Source organism: Mesoplodon bidens (genome assembly GCF_964165515.1).
Source record: "Mesoplodon bidens genome assembly, chromosome: 2".
In the NCBI taxonomy this organism is placed as follows: domain Eukaryota; kingdom Metazoa; phylum Chordata; class Mammalia; order Artiodactyla; family Ziphiidae; genus Mesoplodon; species Mesoplodon bidens.
This window is the reverse complement of record NC_138177.1, coordinates 128,810,660-128,833,336: the sequence shown is the minus strand read 5'-3', so window position 1 is coordinate 128,833,336 and position 22,677 is coordinate 128,810,660. Positions and strand designations below refer to the sequence as shown.

The 22,677-nt window shown below is 35.8% G+C and overlaps 1 protein-coding gene across 1 annotated transcript in view; it reads right to left on the bottom strand.

The window, feature by feature from the left end:
* DNAI4 (dynein axonemal intermediate chain 4) overlaps positions 1 to 22,677 on the bottom strand; it is a gene marked incomplete at its 5' end in the record, with an annotated part of 130,478 nt that overhangs the window by 94,606 nt on the left and 13,195 nt on the right. Inside the window, 4 exon segments of the mRNA XM_081223865.1 lie at positions 3,443 to 3,582; positions 6,297 to 6,453; positions 12,200 to 12,312; positions 13,649 to 13,833. Of these exon segments, the coding sequence (XP_081079991.1) occupies positions 3,443 to 3,582; positions 6,297 to 6,453; positions 12,200 to 12,312; positions 13,649 to 13,833 (595 nt within the window).

Here is a 22,677-nt window from a genome sequence, read left to right as displayed (position 1 = left end):
TTGTTCATCTGCCTTACAGTTTTTTGAAGAATGCATTATGCTTATCACCTGAGAGAGTTCTGGGTTAGGCAAAAAAACACAAATGCCTTATGTCAATCATCCAGGTAGCCCCTAGACAGGTTAAAACATACAAACCAAATTCTTTGAGAATAAGGTCTGTTCTGTTCCCTCTGTAACCAAGGGCCAGGGTCTCACACTGGGAAGGCAGGCTTCTATCTTTAAGACCACCACTCTACTGGGGAGGGGAGTGGGATAAGAGCAAGTAAAGGCGCCACAAAGCTTTCTTACTAATTGTAAGTTTCTCTTTTCTTGATTTAGCACCTGCTTAGAAGTTTGTCTATTTTAATCTTTTTAAAGAATTAGCTTATGGTTTTGCTGAGTAACAAAGGCCATTAAGATTATAACCTTTCTTCTAATTACCCTTTTGGCCACAGCATTCAGAAGTTTGGCAATGCAGTGTCCTCAGAGTTGTTAATTTATAAACATTGAAAGATAGTAAGTATAGTAGTTAAGAGAACAGGTTCAAGAACCAGACTGTCTGGGAGTATCATTGTCCACCATAGTAACTGAGTCACCTTGGGCAAATTAGCTAACATCTCTTTGCCTGTTTCTTCTTCTATAAAATGAGGAATAGGGAGTTCCCTGATGGTCCAGTGGTTAGGACTTGGTACTTTCACTGCCATGGCCCAGGTTCAATCCCTGGTTGGGGAACTAAGATCCTGCAAGCCATGGGGGTGTGGCCTCCCCAAAAAAATGAGGACTAGTAAGAGCTCCTACCTCATAGGGTTGCTGTGAGAATTAAATCAGTTAATATACAGGCATACCTCATTTACTGCTCTTTTCAGATATTGCATTTTTTCCAAATTGAAGGTTTGTGGCAACCCTGCATTGAACAAGTCTGTCGGTGCCATTTTTCCAACAGCCTTTGCTCACCTCATGTCTCTATGTCACATTTTGATAATTCTTGCAGTATTTAAACTTTTTCATTATTATATTTGTTATGGTGAGGTGTGATCAGTGATCTTTGATGTTAGTATTGTAATTGTTTGCGGGTAACATGAACCATGTCAATATAAGACAGTGAACTTATTCTATAAATGTAGTTTATGTTCCAACTGCTCCAGTGACTGACTCATCCCCCATCTCTCTCCTTCTCCTCAAGCCTCCCCAGCTCCTCAGAAATGACAATATTGAAATTAGGCCAATTAATAACCTTATAATGGTCTCTAAGTGTTCAAGAGAAAGAAAGAATAACACATCTCACTCTAAATCAAAAACCAGAAATGATTAAGTTCCATGAGGAAGGCATGTTGAAAGCTGAGAGGCCCAAAGCTAGGCCTCTTGCACCAAACAGCCAAATTGTGAATGAAAAGGAAAAGTTCTTGAAGGAAATTAAAAGTGCTACTCTTGTGAACACATGAGTGATAAGAAAGCAAAACAGCCTTACTGCTGATAGGAGGAAGTTTTAGTGGTCTGGGTAGAAGATGAAAACCAGCCACAACATTCCCTTAAGCCAAAGCCTAATCCAGAACAAGGCCCTAACTCCCTTCAATTCTATGAAGGCTGAGAGAGGTGAGGAAGCTGCAGAAGAAGTGTCTGAAGCTAGCAGAGGTTGGTTCATGATGTTTAAGGAAAGAAGCCATCTCCATAACATAATAGTGCAAGGTGAAGCAGCATGAGCTGATGTTGAAGCTATAGCAAGTTAACCAGAAGACCTACTTAAGATAATTAATGAAGGTGGCTATGCTAAACAACAGATTTTCAATATAGATGAAACAGCCGTGTATTGGAAGAAGACACCATCCAGGATTGTTACAGCTAGAGAGGAGAAGTCAATCTCTGGCTTCAAAGATTCAAAGGACAGGCTGACTCTCTTTTCAGTTAGGAGCTAATGCAGTTGATGACTTTGAGTTGTAGCCAATGCTCATTTACCATTCTGAAAATCCTAGAGCCCTAAATAATTATGATAAATCTACTGTTGAGATCTACTACTCAGAAAAAAACATTCTTTTCAAAATATGACTGCTCATTGACAATGCACCTGGTCACCCAAGAACTCTGATGGAGATGTACCATGAGATTCATGTTATTTTCATGCCTACTAACACAATATCCATTCTGCAGCCCATGGATCAAGGAGTCATTTTAACTTTCAAGTCTTATTATTTAAGAAATACATTTTGAAAGGCTATAGCTGTCATAGATAGTGATTCCTGTGATGGATCTGGGCAAAATAAATTGAAAACCTTCTAGAAAGGACTCATCATTCTAGATGCCATTAAGAACATCCGTGATTCATAGAAAGAGGTCAAAATATAAACATTAACAGGAGTTAGGAAGAAGTTGATTCCAACCCTCATGGATGACTATAAGGGGTTCAAGACTTTAGTAGAAGTAACTACAGACGTGGTAGAAATAGCAAGAGAACTAGGATTAGAAGTAGAGCCTGAATGAATTGCTGCAATCTGCTTCTTATGGATGAGCAAAGAAAGTGGTTTCTTGAGATGGAATTTACTCTTGGTGAAGATGCTGTGAAGATTGTTGAAATGACATCAAAGGATTTAGAATATTACATAAACTTAGTTGACAAGGCAGTGGCAGGGTTTGAGAGGACTGAGTCCAATTTTGAAAGAAGTTCTACTATGGGTAAAATGCTATCAAACAGCATTACATGCTACAGAGAAATCACTCATGAAAGGAAGAGTCAATCAATGTAGCACAAACTTCATTGTTGTCTTATTTTAAAAATTTTCTACATCCACCCCAATCTTCAGCAACCACTACCCTGTTCAGTCAGCAGCCATCAACATCAAGGCAAGATGCTCTACAACAAAAAGATTATGACTCACTGAAGGCTCTATGATGGTTAGCATTTTTTTAGCAATAAAGTATTTTAAATTAACGCATATACATTAGTTTTTTAGATATAATGCTATTGTACACCTAATAGACTATAGTATATTATATGTGCTGGGACATTTTAAAAATTCACGTGACTAGCTTTATTGTGATATTCACTTACCTGGAGTGGTCTGGAACCGAACCTGCAATATCTCCCAGGTATGCCTGTATGTGAAAAGCCTAAAATAGTGCTTGGCCTCTTTTAAATTGTATTAGTTATGGTCGATATGCTTTGTTACAGTAACAATCAGTTTCTATAAATGTTTCATAAATATTTGAAGGATTCAAAGTTCTATGATACAGTTTGTATAAAAATCAAGATAATTATGTTATTCAAACCTTCTAAATCTGTATTTATTACTTGTAACTTAATTGTCAAATTCTGAAAGCTGTAGATCACAGCACCCAGTTATTGTTGTGATTTGGTAAAATCATTTATATTTTTGCCTTATATACTGTAGTATTGATTTGTTAATCGACAGACTCAAAGAATATATATTAAAATATGGTAATTTAGCAAGCAGAATAAAACATAAATTACCTTTGTCTTCCTTCATGATTTTGTCACATTGAACGTGTTTATTCTTTGGTGCTCCATTAATAGTCTGCATCATCCTTTCTACATATAAGTCATTGCCTAATCTATTTCGACAAAGAGTCTCATAGTTCTTGTTTCTCCGGCTATAAAAAGTAATATATACTCAACTTATTAATAAAAATTAATTTTTACCACACATATCTTTTTCTATTGATATTATGCTTTTTCTTAAAATTACCTTCTTTAATGTGGATTGCACCAAAAAATTGAAGTGAAAGTTTAAGACACTTCTTAGGGAAAGACTACATTAAACTACCTCCAAAGGACTCTTTTACACTATATCCCCCAACATCCCTACAACTTTCAGTACCCACCAATAATATCCTAGCATTATCTCCACATAGGTTTTATGAATTTTGATTATAAAGTTATAAATTTCCCTCAAAGTACTACTTTTGTGTCATCGCGCAGTATGTATTGTTTTCATAATTGTTTTGTTCTGAGTATTTCTTTGATTTCCATTATGATTTCTTCTTTGGTTCATGAAGAATTTACAAAATGTGCTTTTTAACTTCCAAAAACATATGTGAATATGCATCTATGTTTTAGTTGAGATTTATGTAATTAATTTTTAACTTCATTCCACTGTGGTCAGAGAATTTAGTTTGTCTGACACTACTTTGAAATTTTTGAAATCTTGCTTCATGGCCTTGTACATGGATGATTTTTGTAAATGTTCCATGTGTGCTTGAAAAGAGTGTGTATCCTCTAACTGTTAAATTCGGAGTTCTATATATGACCATTAAATTATGTTTTTGTTCAAATTTTCTATAACTATACTAATTTTATCTGATTGACTTATCAATAATTAAGAGAGGTATATTCATACCTTTTACTTTAATAAGATACTTACCAAGTTTCCAATTTTTGCTTCATATATTAAGAGGTTATTTTATTAGGAGTTTCAAGTTTATAATTATTATACCTTCTTATCATTATGAAACCACACTCTTTATCCCTAATAATGCTATTGGTTTGTTTCTGTGTAGATGATGTGTTCTTTATTTTTTTTTCTTCTGTTTTTAAAATCTTCTTTTAATATTTGGTATTTTGGAGTATGAGTACAATGCGTCCCGTTTGTGTGTATGTGGATTTCTTTTTATTTATTCCTATTTCTGTGGAATGGTGTTTTTCAATAGTTTGGGGAATTACTTACTCTCCTTGAATAGTAACTCTCATCCATTCTTTCTAGTCTGCCCTTTTGGAACTCATTAGGTATATGTTAGACCTTTAGTCTATTATCAATATCTATTTAATATCAAAGATTAAATCAATATTTACTTTTTAATTTTAACAATTATATAAACATACTTTATTTTAAAATTCTCTTTAAATATTTTGCATTATAAGTAATCATTTTGATAGTTTCTTAGTGTTAATGATGTTTTAACTCTATCTTTTATTTAAATATTTCACACATATTTTATACTTTATATTAGATAATATCATTACCCATAGTCCTCAGGATCTAGATCTAGGATTTGTTATTTTTAAAATTCTCATTCATAATGACTTCTTTATTGGTTTGGTGTATTTTTACTAAACTCAAACTGAATGAATCTTAAGAGTCTAAATGGGATACGCTTTCCTCCAGAGAAAATTTGTATTTGCTTATGATAGTAGCTAGGAGACCCTACTGACCTGGAACCACTTGAGATAACTGAGATCCTTGTAAGGGTCTTGGTTTAAAATAAGAATCTCTTCTTCAGCTGTCTCAATTTGTGGGGGACCCAAGACTTACTAGTGGACTCTAGATCCATGTGCTAATATTAACATTTGTTTCTAGCATCTCTCCCTCTATGATTTCAGATCACTTATCTATCCCATTGTTATTCTTTTCCTTTGCTTTTTCTGGTCCTGGGAGCTTTCCCTTATGTCTCATGAGCTTTAAAATTATGCTGTTTGAGTTATAAAGCAGAAACTAATACACCATTGTAAAACAATTATAATCCAATAAAGATGTTAAAACAAAAAAAAAGTATGCTATTTGAGATCTAATTGTACTATATTATATAGTCTAAACAATTTTACAAGATTTTATATTTGAATAAAAATAATACCATAAAAATTATTTTAGTGATGAATTTTTTAGTACTATAAATCATATTCAAATTATACTTGAAGAAACTAATCTGAAGAACTATATTAATAATATATTTATGTAGCTGTATTAATTTCAGACAGAGCAGACTTCAGAGCAAGGAAAATTATCAGAGATAAAGAGGGGCATTACATAATGATAAAGGGGTCAAGTATCCAAAAAGACGTAACAATCCTTAATGTGTATGTGCCTAACAGGAGAGTTTCAAAATAACATGAGGCAAAAACTAATGATCCATTTATATTCATTAATAAAGAGAAATGGAAAATCTACTCTCAACAGTAAATTCAGTCATTTCCCCATAACATATTTTCCCTTTTAAGTTTTAAATATAAAAAATGGCAGTGATTTCTTTTTAACTTGAAAATAATTCATATATGCATAAAAGAAAAAAATCATTAAAACCTATACTGAGACTTAGAAGCTTCCTTCATTTCTTTTATTATTTAACTTAGTAGCTCACCTACTTTTTAAAGAATATGGTAAAGCTATGGGTTCCTCTTCTAGGAAAAACATACAGCATAAACACTTTACATGTAATTTCATGAGGCACATATGAAACTTTATATACGATTTCACCAGGCACATATACCACCAGTGTTTATCCAGAAATCCCCAAAGACAGAAACAAGGATAAGAGCCTCTGATTTAGCATTTAAATTACAAAAGCAATGTAAACAACTGAACAATACATACCTTACTTTCTCAGCTTCTTCAGATTCTACAGAAACCATGACTGTTGGTAGGTTAAAAAAGTTCATCGTTTCTGTCTCTGTGAGTATTATCTCTATAGTCTTCTCCAGGTCTTCTTTTGTTACAATTTTTCCAGGTGTTGCCCTAATAACTCGTAAATCTAAAATACATGACTTAATAAAAATCATTTACTAATTGTTATTTTTAATTTTCATTTCATCAAAATACCATGACAAGTCATACATTGCAGGTGGCATTACATGGTCAAGGAAAAGGTCATGTTGTGAGATGTAGTCTATTTAATCCCTCTGAAGCCAAACTGGATCCTATGGCTCATAAACCAACTCTGTTGCTGATACATCAAGCCTACTCCAATCTCAGATGTGTAGTCATGACTACAAGGGCATCCCATTACATCTATCCTATAATATTAACAGGGAGATTGGGGTGAAAAACTATTGATACAACTCAAGAGACATATGGGCAAGTGTATTTCCCGGATAATATGCAACCCTTCTCCGAGCCCTGAAGCTAATTTCTAGTCTATATCTACAACAGTCTTTTATTCTGTTTGTCCTTCTTATTGGTTGACTTTTGATTTAGATTACAGCCCACCTCTAATCATCTTCACCAAGAGCTAAAAAGACTCTCCAGTGAAAGTTGTGGTTAAATATAGGAGAAAAAGAGGCTCAATATCCATGTAAAACATACATTGAAAAGGGTTAGCCTCAAGCCTGTAGTCTTGTCAGAAGTCCAAGATTCTTGAAAAATTGGTTGTATGGGTAATAAAGAGCCAAGACACGGTATATAGGTCAGAGTTCAATGTTTTCTGTTAAAAACAGCATGTGAAGCAGGGATCCATGAGGCTTTGACATGGGTAAAGCTTGAAAAGCTTTAGGAAAACAAGACTTAAGGGTATACACTTTCCAGAGATTAAGGCTCAGTCTCCTTAAGAAGGCCCAAAGCCTGAGAAAAACACTCTCCTTATAACCTAAAAAATATACAAGCTACTAATTTCACAAACCAATCATCAACACTTGGAATGGCTAAATAATAGTATACTCATCTATGAATATTAACTAGTAATTAAATATGACATTAAAAACATATGAAAATGTTTGTGATAAAATGTAAAGTGACAGAATAATCCAGGACAAAACCCACACTATGGTTATAACAATTAAAATACTTATGCATATGGAGAAGCTGAGGAAATAAAATTTTTAATTGCTAATCCTTTATAGTATTGGATGATTCTTCTTTTTTAAAATGTTCTTTATTTTTTATTATTTATGCAATAAATTTAAAGTATGAGGGAGAGATGATTTATATAAGTAAATCTAGCTAAGGTAGAAATAAGGTAAGTGAAAAAGTAAATGAATTACCCATATGGACACAACTGGAGATATATCTAGTTCAAACTTTTCGTTTTATCAGTGAAGAAAATGAGAAACAGAGAGGCTAAGTGAGAAGTTTAAGGTCACATAGGAATACTGGCAGTTTTGAGACTAGAAATTTTGTTTCTTTTTTTTTTTTTTTTTTTTTGCGGTACGCGGGCCTCTCCGGACGTGCAGGCTCAGCAGCCATGGCTCACGGGCCTAGCCGCTCTGTGGCATGTGGGATCTTCCCAGACCAGGGCACGAACCCGTGTCCCCTGCACTGGCAGGCGCACTCTCAACCACTGCACCACCAGGGAAGCCCCTAAATTTTGGTTCTTGATTCTCTAAACTTCCTTTCTTTAAGACCACCAGATCTTCATCTATGGTTTAGTTACATATACCTTAAAGTAGCATTATGGCACAGATATGCTAATTATAAAAATGAATGATCTTACAGTAGATAGAACCTAATAGGGGACTTCCCTGGTGGTGCAGTAGTTAAAAATCCGCCTGCCAGGACAAGAATAAAGACACAGAAGTAGAGAATGGACTTGAGGACATGGGGAGGGGGAAGGGTAAGCTGGGACGAAGTAAGACAGTAGCACTGACATACATACACTACCAAATGTAAAATAGATCGCTAGTGGGAAGCAGCCGCATAGCACAGGGAGATCAGCTTGGTGCTTTGCGACCACCTAGAGGGGTGGGATAAGGAGGGTGGGAGGGAGATGCAAGAAGGAGGTGATATGGGGATATACGTATTCATATAGCTGATTCACTTTGTTACACTGCAGAAACTAACACAACACTGTAAAGCAATTATACCCCAATAAAGATGTTTAAAAAAAAAAAGAATCCGCCTGCCAATGCAGTGGACATGGGTTCGAGCCCTGGTCGAGGAAGATCCCACATGCCGCGGAGCAACTAAGCCCATGCACCACAACTAATGAGCCTGTACTCTACAGCCTGCAAGCCACAACTACTGAGCTTGTATGCCACGACTACCACGACTAGGTGCCACGCGCATGCTCTGCAACAAGAGAAGCCACAGCAATGAGAAGCCCACGCACTGCAACTAAGAATAGCCCTGCTCGCCACAACTAGAGAAAGCCCACGTGCAGCAACGAAGACCCAATGCAGCCAGAAATAAAAATAAAAAATAAAAGGTATACCAGATTATGTTAATGTGCAGTCAAGACTGAGAAATACTAATCTACCAGGTGGTAGAGGTAGAATTGTTTGGGTGTGACTCAGTTTAGAGACCTGACTTTGTAGTTAGAATTCACCAGCAGGCCAAGACGATATAAACATCTATATTATTCTTCAAGGCTTCTGGAGGTGAAGTTTTGTTACGTTTGTTTGCTTGTTTGTTTGTTTGTTTGTTTGTCTTTTGCGGTACACGGGCCTCTCACTGTTGTGGCCTCTCCCGTTGTGGAGCACAGGCTCTGGACGCGCAGGCTCAGCGGCCATGGCTCATGGGCCCAGCTGCTCCACGGCATGTGGGATCTTCCCAGACCAGGGTACGAACTCATGTCCCCTGCATCGGCAGACGGACTCTCAACCACCGCGCCACCAGGGAAGCCCTGTTTGTTTGTTTTTGATGTAGACAAATAGAGGTAGACCTCAAGGCAAATCATTACATAAATATTTTCTTCTTTATCTTAAGAGGAGTGCAAATCCATTGGAGGGCTTTAAGCAGGGAGAATGTGATTAGATTGTGTTCTTAAAAAGATCATTCTAATAGGGATACAGTAGGATAATTAGTTGGCTTAGAAATCCCACTAGGGGATTAAAGATAGAAAGGGAATTTTAAGGGAGTTTGGGGAGACTGTTGTAAACTATTGACCACTCAAGAAAAGAATCTAGTAACCTAGCAACAACCTACACTACCTTGATGAAAGACCAGGTGCATCCAAGCACCAGGCACACTCAAGCCACAAACCCTCATTGTTAAAACACAATAGATATGCGGTCTGAATCTTGTTACATGAAATCAGGGAGTTAGTAGTCCTTGAAGAGTAGCATTTCTGCAAGACAGAAATATAGGTGAAAAAGGAAGGAAAGTAGGTGAAAGGGGACATTATACCAAAACCTGAGATGAATTACCATATATTAGTATATGGCAACACCCTTCTGCTAATATACATATTTAAATAGCATCATGACTGTCCCCATTAGACCATACAGGGTCAAAGGAGGAACTAGTGATTTAAGTCTTGACGTCTACCCAAAACTGAGGAAGAAGGTGGTCTTCTCTTCCCACCCCACTTCTTCTTTGATTATAAAAATGTAACCCTCTTTGTTCTCAGGGCTGTGCCCCCTTGCCTGCCCTCTTGTAGCCCTCACAAGTATCCTATGCTAATAAACTCACTCTTTGCCTATTGCTTTGCCTCATGCTGAATTCTTTCTGTAAGGAGAAAAAAGAACCCGAGCTTGAGTAAGTCCTGACACCAGGTGAGCAGCTTCAATTAAAAGACAGTGGATTTGAGTCCCCTCCTAAGTCAGGGACTATAGGTTCAAGTCCCAGTCTGAGGTGTGGCTGGGCTTGAGTCCCATTCCATGGGTTCAAGTCCCATCCTGTGGATTCAAGTCCCAATCTGAATTTTGGCTGGGTTCGTGTCCCATCCAAGAAGGAGAGCAGGTTCAATTCTGCATACAGTTTGGAAAAACAAATTGGAGGGTGGCAAGAATATATGTAGAGACTGCTGGGGGAGCTTATGACAATAATTCAATTATTTGTCCCCTCCTGAGAGGACGGGCGTCTTCCTACGACAGACATTGTTAATTGCTTAAGTTTTCATTGCTAAGCCTTTCTCCCTTCCCTGGCCTCTTTCCATTAATACAGGCTGAGAAATAAAATATTTGGCTTTTCCAGCCTCTCTTGAAGCTAGTGGTGTCAATGTGACACAGTTCTGGTCAATGAGATAAAAACAGAAATATACAGGAAAAAGGAAACCTTCTGGGAAAACGTTTACTTTCCTGATAAATGAGGGAGATGTGACTGGTGCTACTGCCTTTCTCCTTCTTTCTGCTTTTAACGTGGATATAATACCCAGAGCTGGGGCACATATCATGAGACCATGAGGCAAGAAACAAGAAGAAAAGGCTTACAAAAAGAGAAGAGCAGAGTTTCCAATCCAGATTTTGACACAATTAAGCCACAAAAGCAAAGCCAAAAGCTATCTACCTTTAACTTCTTTTAATGTGGGAAAAATGGTAGTTGGGTATTCTGTTACTTGTCAGAAGCATTCTGTTACATATGCTAACACCAAAAAGAAGAGTCCATCAAGCACTTTTCCAACCTTATTAATATTTTCACTAATCCTCATTATCATCTTAGAGGAAAAGCCATCCTGACCCTCAAGGAAGTACCCACTTCTTCCAGAACATTTTGTCAACCATTATTTCCTCATTCTTTTAACTTTACTTGCATAATACTTTGCATTACCTCATGTTTTATCCTCTGCCTGGAATGGGCCTCTCCTTTTGTTCTCCTGACAAATTACTAATTATCTTTAGAAACCAAATTCAAAAGTCAATAATGTTCTCTATGAAAGTTCTCTCATTTTTTGTTTTCCACTTCACAGTAGTTAATCTTTTCTTTGTAAGTACTCCCATCACATTCTGCATATGTCTTAATATGGCACTGATCACAGTGTATATCACAATTGTTTGTCTCCTGAGTTAGAAGCTGAGCTCTTTTAAAACAGGGTCTGTGGGACTTCCCTGGTGGTGCAGTGGTTAAGAATCCACCTGCCAATGCAGGAGACACAGGTTCAAGCCCTGGTCTGGGAAAATCCCACATGCCAGGGAGCAACTAAGCCCACGTGCCACAACTACTGAGCCCATGGTCTAGAGCCCGCACACCTAGAGCCTGTGCTGCACAACAAGAGAAGCCACAGAAATGAGAAGCCCACGCACCGCAATGAAGAGTAGCCCCTGCTCGCTACAACTAGAAAAAACCCTCACACAGCAGCAAAGACTCAATGCAACCAAAAATAAATAAATAAATAAAATATATTTTTTTAATGAAAAAAAAAAAAAAACAGGCTCTGTGATCACTGAGGCTGGTGGTGCAAGAAAGTCACTCGAGGGTTTCCCTGGTGGCACAGTGGTTAAGAGTTCGCCTGGGGCTTCCCTGGTGGTGCACTGGTTGAGAGTCCGCCTGCCGATGCAGGGGACGTGGGTTCGTGCCCTGGTACGGGAAGATCCCACATGCTGCGGAGCTGCTGGGCCCGTGAGCCATGGCCGCGGAGCCTGCGCGTCCAGAGCCTGTGCTCCGCAACGGGAGAGGCCACAACAGTGAGAGGCCCGCGTACCGCCAAAAAAAAAAAAAAAAAAAACTCCCTTGAGAATTTTTAAAAATATATAAACATTACCCTGGTAATTCTCATGTAGCTACTGCACAGGCCAGCATTTGGGAATGATTACCATAGTTCTTCTATCTCAAGCACCCAAAAAATAATGAGCATGTTTGCTAAAGAAATAATGAACTGTTACTGAAATAAAAGATTGGATTTTCATTACCTGTAAAACTAGCCAACATTTCCCGTTTAAAGGATGGTTCTTCTAGGTCTTCTACCATTGATTCAGTAGTGGATGTACTTGACTTAGAAACTATACTGCTTCCTAAAACTGACCTTTAATAATGAATAACAACATTATTTATTTAGATGTCCTTATGGGCAATTAAATGTATAAATGAAAACATTATCAGATTGAGAAATCAAATATACTGTAATCATATGAGCAAAGTTGATAAAAATAAACTAGTTCTTTAAATATTGGGTTGCTTTTTAATGTTCTTTAAGTAAAAAGTCATATTTTAGAAATAAAACATGTCAAACCTATGCCTAAAGACCTTCAATGGATTCTCAACAGTATGTTTAGGATAAAAATCCAAAACACAGCCTACCTACTGAGACTCTCCATCTTATCTTCATTATCAATATTCTCTCCCCCCACTTTTTTTTTTAAGTTTCTCAAACTTATGGAGCTCTCTTACCTCAGGGCCTCAGCCTGGAATATTCTACCCTTCATTTTTCACCAGGTTTCTGCTCATTTTTCAAATCCTATATTAAATGCAATTTATTCAATTTGATAAATGTCCTCTCAAGACTTAATTTAAAATAAAATTTATATACTTCGTGGGAAATCAATACACTGAAGAATCCAAAAATAATTTCCTTTAAACATAGAAACTTAACATTACTCCATGATATTACATACTTTTTTCCTTTCTATTTATAGTTCCAACTGCCCTCCAAAAAGGTTGGGTTCAGTTTACTGGAATATCCTTTGTTTTCAGAGAACTCCCATGGCTTCTGTATGCTAATTTGGAGGCAGACTCTAGAGCAGCATATTTTCTCCTAAAATTTTGTGCTTAGTTAACATCTGGAACTTTTAATTTATCAGATTGAAAGTTACACACTAAAGTATTTCCCCATAATCTTTAGATTGTTTTAGGAGTACTGTTTTATTATGGCAAAGACTGAATTTCTCTATTGGAAGCACTAAAAAAATTCAATTATAAAAGTATCTATATATGTAAATGCAAAACATGTCATTTACCAAAAAAAAGTTATAAAACAAGAGAGAAATCAAACCCTAGGAGAACAAGGATTTGTATGGAAGAATAGGGAGGGGAAAAAAGGAAAGCTCCTAAACTGCAGCATAAAAGAAACTGAAGAAAACTGAAGAAATACGTCTGTGATGCTAGGTTGCATCTTTTGGTTCCTCAGGAAATCTTGAGTAAAATCTGTATATTTTTTCACAAATGTTTTGGTGTAAGTGTAGGGGAACACTTGACATGCAAGCTCTACATCTAGTTAAAACATGAGAGGAACACAGAGGTGGCACATTAGGATCAGAGAGCTGAGCTGGGAGACTGGGGACAACTGACATCTAAGTTACATATGTGACTTAAATGAAAATACATAAGATATAAAAAAAGAATCATAGAATAGTATACACTACCTTGTAAACTGCCCTAACATACTAGGATTTATTGTATTCTGATAAAGGCTATAGGAAGCTATAAAGTCTGATGTACGTGATCCTTCTTGTGATGTCAATAGTTTATTTGGCTTTGCTGTACCAGTATATGGATCTGGATGGTAAAGAGGTCTGGGAGTAACATCAACTCCATGTATATCAGTCACCTGTAGAAAATAGTTATTTAAAATAAAATAAGTAAAAAAGACAGGGTTTCTGAATAATAGGTCCTAAAATACACAGATAAAAATAGTAGAAAAAAGATAAATATAATGTTTGTAGGATAGAACATGAAAAATTGAATGATAAAAGATTTTATGCTTAAAAAGTTTCTTAACTGAGGCATACACTTTTTAAAAAGTCTTATTCATGTTTTACCTATATATAAGAAATATATACTAATTTTGAGAAAATTCAAAAATATAGAAAGATAATTCATTCAGATTGTTAATATTTTGGTATATTTAATTTTTTATGTATAAGCTTTAAAAACCACAACTTTTCATTTAACATTTTATTAATAAAAATTAGCCAAGTTATTACACATTTTTTGCTTGTTTTTGGCTAATTTTTAATTATGAAATTTAACACATACAGAAATATAATTAAAACATAACCATAGAGTTAAATAATACAAAGCAAATGTTCTTATAATCATAACTAAAGTAAAAAATTAGAACATTGATAGAACCTCTAGGAGACTTTGCCCCTCCTAGATCACAAGCAGCTCCCCTGGCTTTTGCTTCTTCTGGTTTACTGCCTCTCCCTCCTCCCCAGTGAATATCATTAACTTGATTTTGGTGATTATTTTCTTTCTTCTTTTTAAAGTTTTATTAAGTATGCATTCCTAAACAATAACATTTACTTTTTATTACTTATATTGAAGTAAAATATACATAGAGATGTGTACATATAAATGCACACCTTAATAAATTTTCATAAACGGAAGACACCCAGGTACCTAGCATTCAGATTTAGAAATAGAAAATTACCAGAATCTCAGAAGTTCCTTCCATAAGAGTCACTATCTCCCACCAAAGGTAATGATTATACTGACTCCATGGATTAGTTTTGCCTGTTTTTGAACTCCACTTTGATGGAATCATGAAGCACGTACCCCTGGTATCTGGTTTCTTTTTTTCAATGTTATATTTGTGAGAGCCCTTCATATTGTTAAGCATAGCTGTAGATGGTTCATTTTCATTGTTGTACAATATTCCATTGTGTGAATATATCACAATTTATATATCTATTTTATTGTTCATGGACATTTCTGTAGTTTCCAAATTTTTGGCTATTACAAATGATGCCACTGGGCTTCCCTGGTGGTGCAGTGGTTAAGAATCCACCTGCCAATGCAGGGGACATGGGTTCGAGCCCTGGTCCAGGAAGATCCCACATGCTGCCGAGCAACTAAGCCCATGCACCACAACTACTGAGCCTGAGCTCTACAGCCCGTGAGCCACAACTACTAAGCCCATGTGCCATAACTACTGAAGCCCTCACACCTAGAGCCTGTGCTTCGCAACAAGAGAAGCCACTGCAGTGAGAAGCCTGCACACCGCAACAAAGAGTAGTCCCCACTCGCCGCAATTAGAGAAAGCCTACGTGCAGCAATGAAGACACAACGCAGCCAAAAATAAATAAATAAATTTTAAAAAAACAAAAACAAATGATGCCACTAAGAAGATGGTTGTACATGTGTTTTGCTGACTATACTGTATGAATTTATGTTGGGTGTATACCTGTGTGAAATTCCTGGTTATTGGATTATTTGTATGTTCACATATGGTAGATACTGCTGAAAGGTTTTCCCAAGTGGTTCCCACCAACAAAGTATGAGAGTTCTGGTTGCTCCAGATTTTGGTTAGCACTTAGTATTGATATTTACCAAGTTTATCAATGTAATTTAGTTTTGCCTGTTTTTAAAAGTTATATAAATAGCCATATATTATAACGGAATTATCTGACATCTTTTGTTCAACAGTATGCTTTTATGTATCTCTCCATGTTGTTGCATGTATAATCATTCATTCATTTATTGGTGACTGTAGTCTGTTGGATTAGTATATCATATTTTATTTATCCCTTTTACTTTTTTTTTTGTTTTTTATTGCGGTATGCGGGCTTCTCACTGCCGTGGCCTCTCCCGTCGCGGAGCGCAGGCTCTGGACATGCAGGCCCAGCGGCCACGGCTCACGGGCCCAGCCGCTCCGCGGCACGCAGGATCCTTCCAGACCGGGGCACGAACCCGCCTCCCCTGCATCAGCAGGCGGACTCTCAACCACTGCGCCACCAGGGAAGCCCTCCCTTTTACTTTTAACAGACATTGAATTGTTTCCCAGTTTTTGGCCATCATGAAAACTGTTTCAATAAACATTAATGTGAAAGCATACTGTTAAACATGAAAATGTATTTCTGTAGGGGATATATAGATGTGGAATTGATGAGTCAACCTGATTAGATAACACCAAACTGGTTTCCAAGTTGATCGTAAAAATTTTCAAGATTGCCAACATTGTGACAGTTGCTGTTACTCTACATCCTCATCAACAACTAGCACTGCCAGATTTAGAAATTTAAACCAGTATGGGTATAGGTATACATGTATCTCATTTTGACTTTAATTTTCATGAAATTGAACTTCGTTTCATGTGCTTATTCCCATCTTGACTTCCTTTTTTTTGAAGGAAAATATCCCGTACAAGTCCTTTGTACACTTTTCTGTTGAGTTCCATCTTTTTTAAAATTGATGATAGAGTTCATTAAATGTTCTGACTATGAACCCTTTCTGTTTTATGTGTTGAAAATGTCTTCTTTCACTCTATGGCTGAATTTTCCTTGTAGTATCTTTTAATGAATAGAAGTTCTTCATCTTAGCATAGTCAAATTTATCATGTTTTCCTTTATGGTTTACGCCTTAGATGTCTCATCCAAGAAACCATCCCCAATCCTGAAATTATGAAGATATTTTTGCTTTTCATGTTTAGATCTATAATATACCCGGAATTGAGTTTTGTGTATAGTATGAGGAAGGAAGCCAATATATTTTTATTCCATGTGAATACCCAATTGTCTCAACAAGAATTTTTGAAAATCCTGTTATTTCCCCATTACTCTCTAGAGCACATTTATTATAAAACAAGTGTTTATATGTGCCTGAATCACTTGTAGGCTCTCTGTCTATACCTTTGTTAATGTTACACTTTATATAAAACTTGGTATCTAGGAGAGCAAGTCTTTCCACAAAGTTCTTATTCAAGAGTATCTCGGTTACGCCTAAGCTTCAGCAGATTTTTGTTTGTTTGTTTGTTTGTTTTGCAGTACGTGGGCCTCTCACTGCTGTGGCCTCTCCCGTTGCGGAGCACAGGCTCTGGACGCGCAGGCTCAGTGGCCATGGCTCACGGGCCCAGCCGCTCTGCGGCATGTGGGCTCCTCCCGGACTGGGGCACAAACCCATGTCCCCTGCATCGGCAGGCGGACTCTCAACCACTGCGCCACCAGGGAAGCCCAGCTTCAGCAGCTTTATGTAAATTTTAGACTTACCTTGACAAGTTCCTGAAAAAACTACAATGAAAAAAAAAAACCCTGAGATTTTGACTGAAATTGCAAAGAATCTATAAATCAAAATTTGGGTATAACTGATATACTTACAATACTGACTCTTTCTATGCATAAACATGTTCTATCTCTCCATTTGTTTGGGTCTTGTTTAATGTCTCCCAGTAAAACTTTATAGTTTTTACAGTGTAGGTATGTGCATCTTTGTTATATTTATCCACAAGTACTTAATACATTTTAGTGCTATTATAAATGGTATCATTAGAAAAATATGTAATTTTTGAAATGTGTGTTGCTGGTATATAAAAATATAATTGTTCTTGGTTGTTTTTTTTGATATCCAATAACCTTGCTAAACTCTTATTAATTTGATAATTATTAATAGGTGATTTAAAATTTTATATGTAGATAATTGTGTCATTTACAAATATTGAATGTTTCATTTCTTTCTTTCCAATGCTTACATTTTTCATTTCTTTTTCTTGCCATACTGAAATGGCTAAGACTTCCAAGAATGTTGGATAGAAGTGGATCCTTCTTAGGAATGCTTTACCATTAAATACGATCAGTGCTGTAGGATTTTATAAATCAGATTAAGGAAGTCCTTGTGATTGTCAGTTTCATAAGAACATTTTAAATCATGAATAAAATTTTAATCTTATCAAATACTTTATGTATTGAGATGGTCATATGCTTTTTTCCTTTAAGCTATATATGAATGTGGTGAATTACACTAATGGATTTTTAAATGTTAAACCAATCTTAATTTCTTGGTATAAATGCAGCTCCTCATGGTCTATTATCTATTTTTATTGTTATTGAATTTTGTTAACATTTTATTGAGGATTTCTCTATCTATGTTTGGAGAGATTGACTTGTAATATTTCTTTCTCATACTGTTGTAGTCAGATTTTTTTTTTTTTTCGGTACGTGGGCCTCTCACCACTGCGGCCTCTCCCGTTGCGGAGCACAGGCTCTGGACGCGCAGGCTCAGCAGCCATGGCTCACGGGCCTAGCTGCTCCGTGGCATGTGGGATCTTCCTGGACCAGGGCACGAACCCGTGTCCCCTGCATTGGCAGGCAGACTCTCAACCACTGCGCCACCAGGGAAGCCCCTGTTGTAGTCAGATTTTGATATCAAGATATTTCTAGCCTCATAACATGAGTTCTGGAGTGTACCCATTTCTTTTGTTCTGTTTTTGTCCTTATGTGTTTGGCATATATCACTAGTGAAACCATCTGAGCCTGGAATTATCTTTGAAGAAAGATTTTTAAATTACTCATATTAATTTTTTAATACCTTCCAATTTTCATTTTTGTTTGTCTCTTGGTAAAATGTAAGTTTTTAAGGAATCTTTCCATTTTATATTCATTTGCAAATTTTGCAAAATTTAAAATTGGCATAAAATTACACACAATCTGCATAATTATCTTTTTAAATAGCTTTTAAAGTGTACAAGTCAGTGGTTTTGAGTGTATTCACAAATATGAGCAACCATCACCACAGTTAATTTTAGAAATTTTTTATCACCTCAAGAAGAAACTCTGTATCCTTTAACTCTGACTCCCTAACCCTTGTCTTCCTCCCAGTCCTAGGCAACCACTTAGGTATTTCATGTCTCTATAGATTTCCCTATTCTGGACTTTCATGTGAGTCGCATCACATAGTGTGTGGTATTTTGATTGGCTTGTTTCATTTAGCATAATGGTTTCAAGATTCATCCATGTTGTTGCATGCATCAGTACTTCATTCCTTTTTGTGGTTGAATAATATTCTACTGTATGAATATACCACATTTTGTTTAGCCATCTGTCCACTGATGGACATTTGGGTTGTTTCCACTTTTTGGCTATTATGAATAATACTGATATAAACATTCATGTACAAGTTTCTGGGTTAGAAATATATCTTAATTTCTCTTGGGTGTATATATCTAGATGTAGAATTGCGAGGTCATATGAAAACAGTCTGTTTAAACACCTGAATTACTACCAGACTGTTTTCCAAAGTGGCAGGACAATTTTACATTCCTATTAGTAGTATTCTGATTTCTTGATATCCTTACCAACACATGTCATCTGACTTTTTGATTCTAGCCATCCTACTGAGTATGAAGTAAAGATCACACTGTGGTTTTGATTTGCATTTCTCTGATGACTAGTGATGTCAAGTATCTTTCCATGTGCTTTTTGACCATTTGTATACCTTCTTTGGAGAAATGAGCCTTGCCCAATTTTAAATTGGATTTTGTCTTTTTATTATTGAGTTGTAATTCTTTATATATTCCCGATACAAATCCCTTAACCGATATATCATTTGCAAATATTTTCTCCCATTCTGTGGGTAGACTTTTTACTTTATTATGTTCTTTGAAGCAGAGACATTTTTAATTTTGGTAAAGTTCAATTCATCTGGCTTTTTTTCTTTTGTTGTTCATATTTTTTGTGTCATATCTGAGAATCCTTTGCCAAACCAAGGTCATGAAGGTTTACCACCATGTTTTCTTCTGTGAGTTTTTAGTTTTAACTGTTACATATGCCTTTGATTCATGTTGACTTAATTTTTATATGGTGTGAGGCAAGGGTCCAACTTTATTCTTTTGCATGTAGCTATCCAGCCATCCCAGCACCATTTATTGAAGACTATCCTTTCCCTCTTAAATGGTCATGGTACACTTATCAGAAATCAGTTGACCATAGATGTAATGGGTCTATTTCTGGACTCTCAATTCTATTCCATTGATCTGTATATCTATCCTTGTGCCAATCAGTACCACATTATCATGATTTCTGTTGCTTTGTAGTAAATGTTGAAATTGGGAAGTGTGAGTCTGCCTACTTTAGTCTCCTTTTTCAGGACTATTTTGGCTATTCTGGGTTCCTAGCAATTCCATATGAATTTTAGAATCAACTGTCAATTTGCACAAGGAAGTCTGCTGGGATTCTGATAAGGACTGTGTTGAATCTATAGAACAGATTGGGAAGTATCACCATCTTATAATGGTAAGTCTTCCAATTCATAAATTTTGGATGCTTTCCCATTTATTTAGATCATCTTTAATTTCATTCAGTAATGTTTTACAGTTTTCAGAGCTTATGATGCCACTTCTATTATTAAATTTATTCCTAAGTATTTTATTGTTTTTGATGTTATTCTGAAAGAAATTGTTTTCTTAATTTTCAAATTGTTTATTTCAAGTATAAAAAACACAATTTATTTGTATATTGATCATGTATCCTGCAACCTAACAGAATCCATTCATTAGTTTTAATAGTTTCTTTTTTTGTTTGTTTTTTGTTTGTTTGTTTTGTGTTTTTTTGGCCATGCTATGGCTTGCAGAATCTTAGTTCCCCCACCAGGCATTGGACCCGGGTCATCGCAGTGAGAGCGCTGAGTCCTAACCACTGGACCGCCAGGGAATCCCATAGTCTTAATAGTTTTTTAGTAAATTTCTTAGGAGTTTCTATATGTAACATTATGTCATCTGCAAATAGAGATTTATCTTTTCCTTTCCAATTTGGTTGCCTTCCCCCCTCCCCAATTGCCTTATCTAGAACCTCCAGTACAATGTTGAATACAGTGGCAAGAAAATTTTGTCTTGTTCCTGATGTCAAAAGGAAAGCACCCAGTTGCATGATTGAGTTGATATTAGTGGATTTTTCATAAGTATTCTTTATCAAGTTGAGGAAGTCCCTCTACTCCTAGTTTATTAAGTGTTTTTATCATGAAAGGATGTTGAATTTTGAAAAGTGCTTTTTCTGGATCTAGTAATCATTGCTTTTTATTCTACTGATATGAAATGTATTACATTGATTTTTAGATGTTAAAGTACTTTGCATCCCTGGGATAAATCCCACTTGGTAACTTATGGGCTGAATTGTCTCTCCCCACCAAAAAATTCACATGTTGAACCCCTAACCCCTAGTACCTCTAAATGTGACTGTATTTAGTGATAGGGACATTAAAGAGATAATTAAGTTAAAATGAGGCCATTAAGGTGGATCCTAATCCAATATAACTAGTGTCCCTAAAGGAAGAATAGATTAGGACACTGTTTAGGCCATACACTCTGTGATATTACGTTATGGCAGCCTTAGCAAACTAATGCACTCCAGGCATACAATTCTTTTTATATGTTAGATTTGGTTTGCTAGAATTTTGTTCAGGATATTTGCACCCACATTCATAAGAGATATTGGTCTGAAATTAATATTGAAACTAATGTGTGTCTCCTGTAGACAGCCAATCATTGGATCATGTTTTTTAAGCCAGTCTGACAATCTATGCCCCTTGTTTGGATTGTTTAATCTATCTACATTTAATGTTTTCTTGATATAGTTGGATTTATATCTCCCATCTTACTTTATGTGTTCCATATGTCTCATGTCTTTTTTGTCCTCTATTCATCCTTTATTACTTTTTTCTGCATTGAGTGAATATTTTCTAAGGTAGCATTTTAATCTTTTAATGATCATTTCATTATATTTTTGAGGTTTTTCTAGATGGTTGTTCTAGGGATTAACATACACATCTTGTCAAAATTAACTTGGATTTATTTTAGCTTAATTCCAGTAATATATTGAAATATTACTCCTATATAGTTCTGTTCACTATTTCCCCCTTTTGTGGTATTATTTTTATGTAAATTACATGTATTACTGTTACAAAATATAAGAAAACAGAGCCATAATTATTACTTTTCATTTTGTCATCATTTGCTTACATTACAGCTTTGTTCCCATCCACCTCCTTTGTGATATTACTGCCAAATACATAACACATATATTACATTTCTGTGTCATAGATCCAATAATACATTATATACATGTTATTTTATATAATCGTTTTTCAAATCAGTTAAGAGGGAAAGAAGGAGGAAATGCACTAATAGTTGCATTAATTACATGATATAATAGTTGTTGTAATTACATAATTGTGTTTACTGATGTTCTTTGTATGGATATGAATTACCATCTGAGGTTACATGTTTTCAAGCTGAAGAACTTCCCTTAGTATTTCTCGTAAGGTGGGTCTGCAAGCAATAAATTCTTTCAGTTTTTGTTTATCTTGGAGACTATTTCATCTTCATTTTGGAATAATAGCTTTACTGGATACAACATTCTTGGTTGAGCTTTTTCTTTAACAACTTCAAATTTGTTCTCCTCTGCCTTCTGGCCTCATTGTTTCTGATGAAAAATTATGTTAATCTTATTAAGGTTCCTTTGTACGTGATACACACTGTTTTTCTCCTGCTGCTTTTAAGATTTTCTTCTTGCCTTTGACTTTCAGCATTTTTACTATAATATGTCTGCATTCATTCATTCTTGGAATTCACTGAGCTTCCTGGATGTGTAGGATATTGTTTTTCATTAAATTTGGGGTGTTTTCAGCCATTACCTTTTTGAATATTTTTTCCTTTCCTTTTGTGTCTCTCTTCTCCTTCTGTTAC